General features: G+C 29.7%; 2 protein-coding genes and 1 pseudogene across 2 annotated transcripts; 1 reads left to right on the top strand and 2 right to left on the bottom strand.

The window, feature by feature from the left end:
• Positions 1–3: 3 nt before the first annotated feature.
• Positions 4–916, bottom strand: LOC119677148 (protein CLEC16A homolog). The gene is made up of 4 exons (XM_038088415.1): positions 648–916; positions 434–573; positions 214–362; positions 4–159 (listed from the first exon to the last, which is right to left on the bottom strand). The coding sequence occupies exons 1-4, from the start codon at positions 848–850 to the stop codon at positions 4–6; spliced, it is 648 nt and encodes a 215-aa protein (XP_037944343.1). The 5' UTR covers positions 851–916.
• Positions 917–2,414: 1,498 nt separating this feature from the next.
• On the top strand, positions 2,415–2,904 carry LOC119684424 (28S ribosomal protein S33, mitochondrial-like). Its single transcript, XM_038098466.1, has one exon. The coding sequence runs from the start codon at positions 2,499–2,501 to the stop codon at positions 2,841–2,843; it is 345 nt and encodes a 114-aa protein (XP_037954394.1). The 5' UTR covers positions 2,415–2,498; the 3' UTR covers positions 2,844–2,904.
• LOC119684425 lies at positions 2,875–4,020 on the bottom strand (annotated as a pseudogene).
• Between the last annotated feature and the right edge of the window lie 1,055 nt (positions 4,021–5,075).

Here is a 5,075-nt window from a genome sequence, read left to right on the forward strand (position 1 = left end):
TTGTCATATAACATACTTATCTCTTATAAATCGCAGCATACTGGCATTTTGTACTTTATAAACATTTAGAGATATCGTACGCACTGCAATACGCACCATTGACTCTGGATGATTGAAAAATTTTATTGCTTCTGTATACAGCGGGAAATCGTTTGTATGCTGTGGACAATATTTAGTTCATACCATAGAAATACATATAAAAAAAATACTTACCTCATTATAGAAGAAATGTATTGTGTGTGTATTTAATTTCAAGCTCAATGTTTTCAGAAATAAAATATAATAGCCCATAACATCCTCATCGGAAAAATCGAACTTATGCACAATTATAGAATTTACATGATTATTGCTCAACAAATAATCTAATATGAAAACAAACAAATTACGTATTAACATAGAATACATACTGATTAAAATAATTATTTATATTTACATAACGACGTCTCATTTCTAATGTTTTCAAATAATATATTCAGCGTTTGTAAAAGTTGCACGCAAACAAAACTCGAACCACCACTTTTCTGTCGCATTATATTCAAAAAATATAATAACATATTTTTTTCCAAGAAAAAGCTATAAAATTAGAAAATGAGCAAATATTAATATAATTATATAAATTGGAAACAAAAAGTCGTATATTTCCTTACTCAAATACTGAAGAATCATGTTGATCACCCCATATCAATATTTCAGCTATGCAACGCAGCGATTCCACCAACAAGCTACGATTACTTTCTGATACGGTAGTATTTTTTTCTAATATTCCATATAAGTATTTTAGATGATCCAATGAAAGACGATTTCTAGGGCGATTCCACCCTCCACCAAACCAACTACGACTGCGAAACATTTTCGTATTTTATCTTATATTTTACTATTTTAACTTATATAATAATTTTTCATATACAGTTTTTGTTATATATATACACAATTCTATTCCGTCAAATTTTTAAAATTTACGCAATTTATTTATTTATTTTGGAAAAATACAACTTTTTTCGTAAAAACGTCATTGAACTAGTTGATGTTGTCACTTCACCAAAGCATATGACTCTGACATTTTGCAGAAAATATCAGGGATGCCACATTCTTTAAATAATATAGAAAATATATTAATGTTTTTATTAACACATTTTTTACAATTCTATGTAGAGATTTGAATAATGTAATACAAAATACATATTATAATATTAATAGAAATTAATTAATATAAATTAATTCCAAACTTGTAAATTATAGTGATTATATAGAAACAGGATAAAACATATTTTGGTGTCGCATACAGAGAAATAACAAATCAAGAGTATGCGGATAGAAGCATTAAGACAGACGTTCACTATATTTTTATTGCTTGATTGCTTATTCAGGCAACTGATTAGTTGCTTAGTTGATTCAAAAACTTCATATAAAAAAAATTTAGCATTTTGATGTTAATCAGTTGCTTGAACTGATTAGTTTGTTGTGGGTAAATGCCTTGGCAGCACTCGCATCAACAGCAAAAGTGAACAGCAAAAGAGACAGCTAACAAATTTCTATACTAAAGTTCATTTTAAGTTATTATTACGACACTTGGTACTGGTAGCACTATTAATCAAATTTGTACTAATCTGAGAATCACCGAAATAGTTGATTCTTGGCTTAGTTTCATTTTTGTGTGCAAATTTTTGTTGTAATCAACTACTAAGCAACTAATCAGTTGCCTGAATACCCCTATTATAATTATTGCTCAACAATTAAGTTGTTAAAAATTATTAAGACTATTATAATTAAATACACAAATAGTAGATCTGTTCCACGAGCTAATTGTAGTAATTTTGTGCAACACTGTGTATACACAAGTACGTTCCACCAGCAACTGTTCCAGTAAATGAGAGCATCTGAGAGAGTTTAACATCCCTATCGAAATTTGAAAATATTACACAGACTTTACTCGTACATATTATTTCAAGTAAAATTTGTGTTGATGTGTGAATAAGCTGTTTTGGTTTGAATTAAATTTTTGTATTGTTTATTTGTGTAGTACTGGTGTTCTCACTAGACTTTACACAAAGCTGTTCCATAAAATCTGTGTAAAGAGCGAAATTTGGCACTTTATTTGTGTTATGCTCTCAGTTGTTGTATTTTACTACTACGAGTAGCTCGTGAAACAAACCTATTATATTTGTGATGTTTTCTGTGCAAGGAAAGTGCATAGTACATTTAAAATGCATACATTAAGTAAATAAATATATACATATATACTTATCGCAGACATTATTGGAAGTAAAAAATTTTAAAATATATATTCGATATTTTAACACAATACAACAAATATGACAAAAAGACTTTCTGTATAGCTGAGAATATTTATAATTTAGAAGTGAAATGTTGCAACATTGCATTAAATATATTGTAAACAGACTTTGACATAATACAGATGTTATGACATAACCAACAAAAATATAATTAATGTATTTATTTAATATTGTTTTTAATTAAAAACTGTGACAAAACTCATAATGTCTGGATACAAGTATGGTGATTTGATAAAATTGGGTACACAATATGCTAGACGCATGAATTATCTCTCCAATCGTATATTTGGTGAAGTCGCACGAGAAACGAACCCTAAATCCATGAAAGTGGTACGTATGTACGCCGAAGAGCCCATACACAAGCGTGACTATGTGGTCAACTGGTATCCTAGACATGTAGAAACCCATATCCTGATGAAAAATCTACGTGCTTATGGTCTCTTCCGCGATGAACATCAAGATTTCAAAGAAGAAATGAAACGAGTAAGAAAACTTCGGGGAAAAGCGGCACCTAAAAAGGGCGAAGGCAAACGTGCACAAAAGAAATAAAGTTAAAAGTTTTAATTACATTAAAATAAATTTATTTAAGAAATATATACAACAAAATACACATATGCGTTATTAATTTTTTAAGAGTAACTTCGCATTCCCCTCCAATACGGTTTCATTCAATTGCTTTGCTTCATATTCTACCATTGATATTTTACGTTTTTCCAATAGACGTACGCGAAACTCTGTGTCCACATTAATGCGACATGGTTTCAAAAACTTAAATCTTTGTTCCAACACAACGGTACCTGGACCAGGTAGTTTTGTACCTATTATGCCAGCAATAACAGCATTTAGTAAAGCACCATGTACTCTGCGTTCAGCAGGTGGTGTTGATATGTCATGTATCGTGTTAAAATCACCGGTAAATTCTGAAAATTTATTCAAATCATCCTGTGTGAAATTTCTAACAAGTACTGCTTCAGCAGTTTTCAACGCTGTTTGACTGCAAAACCTCCGTAATATTAACATTTGGTTTACTAATTGTAGGTAATTCATGAATTTCTATTCTGCTACCAAAATCTTCTAAAAATATTATACAAAGATTCTTTATTCTTTGATCCGCCGTTTGCTGACGTAAATTAATTACTCTTTTGAGTATATCAGGAGTTGCTATAATTTGTTTTAATTCAGAGTCAGTCTCTTCCACAGTAAGCAATTGATGAAAAAGTGTTATAAAATTAATAATTATTTCACTATTTTGTGTCTCCAAAAATAATTTAGTTAACGCTGTAAAACTGCTTCCTTTTGTTATAAATCGTTTTGCTTGTGCATCTATAATTAATATTTAACTTAATTTAATTTTATAAAATATTTTGAAGACGTCACTAAATACCTAAGCATATGTTACACAATCCGGCAAGTGCATGCAACTGTAGTCGCTCGTTTGGCAAGGGAATGACTTCCATAAACACATACAAAGCTTTTGTGTCCTTCAAGTACTTCCAGTTTATAGGATCATATGCAAAATTAGCTAAATTAGCAGTTACTTGCTCCTTCGCTTCTATTATAAAAATTCAATTGCTATTTTTTTTATACAACACAAAAGAAAAAAAATATGCATAATACCAATGTTTGTTGTTGTATGGTATTCTTCCACTAAATGCTCAATAAACTCTCGTCTATTTATGCCATTTGCTGGTGTTTTTCTTTTTAACTGCTGTTGTGATGAAAACATTTTATGAAAAATAAATTAGTTTTTTAGTTTTAATTAAAATAAATTACTTTTTCATTCAAAATTATAATTTGTTTACAAAAATCCTAATAGAGTTGCCTAAACGCACACAATTTTTTTGCACTATATACAAAATTTTCTAATTACTTTTCGTGATGGTAACACTCCACTGGGTTCTACACGTACAAGAATGTGTTCAATATTAAAAAATTATAGTAATAACTATTCTATTTTAACAAATTTCTTAAAAATTAATAATTTCGAAACATTTTACTATGCTGCAAGATTTTTAAAACCGTAAAAGTCTAGACTTGAAACCCTATTCCAGTAATCAAGAGCAAGGTAGACATTAGAATACAAAAGGCTTAGCAGCAATTAATCTATCAGAGCATAAAATACCATACAAGGATTTTCTTACCAAAATCTTGTGTAGGTACTTAAATAAAATCAACAATAAAAAGTGATTTTGTTGATGAAAATTTCCAATATACATCGATACCATTCCGATTTCTCAGCTATGCCCATTATACGGCGTTTACATTGGCCGAAAATGGCTCATTTTGGTCAAAAATCGAAAATGAGTATCGAATGGCTCATTCTTGCATATAAAATTTCAAGCACAAAATGAGCAATTTTCTCACATTCTGTATGAATGACGTTCGAATGCATTCCACATACGTTCCAAATGCAAAGGAATACATTGAACACACCCTAAATGAAAGCTCTTCATGACATTTTGACAGTTTGAAAAAGCTGTTTTTAACATATTTACAAAAAAAGGTAAACAAATGTTTGGTGGTTGCATTTTCTTGAAAACGATTTACTGCTTTTTAGAACTTTTACTTCCCAAAAAGTAATTAATCGAAGTTAAAAATATGTTTTAAGTTTCTAATGTAAGGTTTGAAGGCATATTTAACCTTCATGCAAAATTTTTTTGGCACAGGTCAAAAATCAAATCAACATGCAAGTTGAAAAATCAGCTGTTGAAATGAGAACAAATGAAATAGAACGAATGTAAACACTTTCAAATGGCTCATTCAAAATGAGCCATTTTCGGC

The sequence above is a fragment of the Teleopsis dalmanni genome, chromosome 2, assembly GCF_002237135.1.
Source record: "Teleopsis dalmanni isolate 2A chromosome 2, ASM223713v2, whole genome shotgun sequence".
NCBI classification, from domain to species: domain Eukaryota; kingdom Metazoa; phylum Arthropoda; class Insecta; order Diptera; family Diopsidae; genus Teleopsis; species Teleopsis dalmanni.

Bases quoted from the DNA above. Each gene is read 5' to 3' on its own strand.
- LOC119684424 (XM_038098466.1), top strand. From the start codon at position 2,499: ATGTCTGGATACAAGTATGGTGATTTGATAAAATTGGGTACACAATAT.
- LOC119677148 (XM_038088415.1), bottom strand. From the start codon at position 850: ATGTTTCGCAGTCGTAGTTGGTTTGGTGGAGGGTGGAATCGCCCTAGA. The intron at 574-647 runs GTAAGGAAATAT...CTAATTTTATAG, and splicing joins CATGATTCTTCAGTATTTGA to CTTTTTCTTGGAAAAAAATA. The intron at 363-433 runs GTAAATATAAAT...TTTTCATATTAG, and splicing joins TAGAAATGAGACGTCGTTAT to ATTATTTGTTGAGCAATAAT.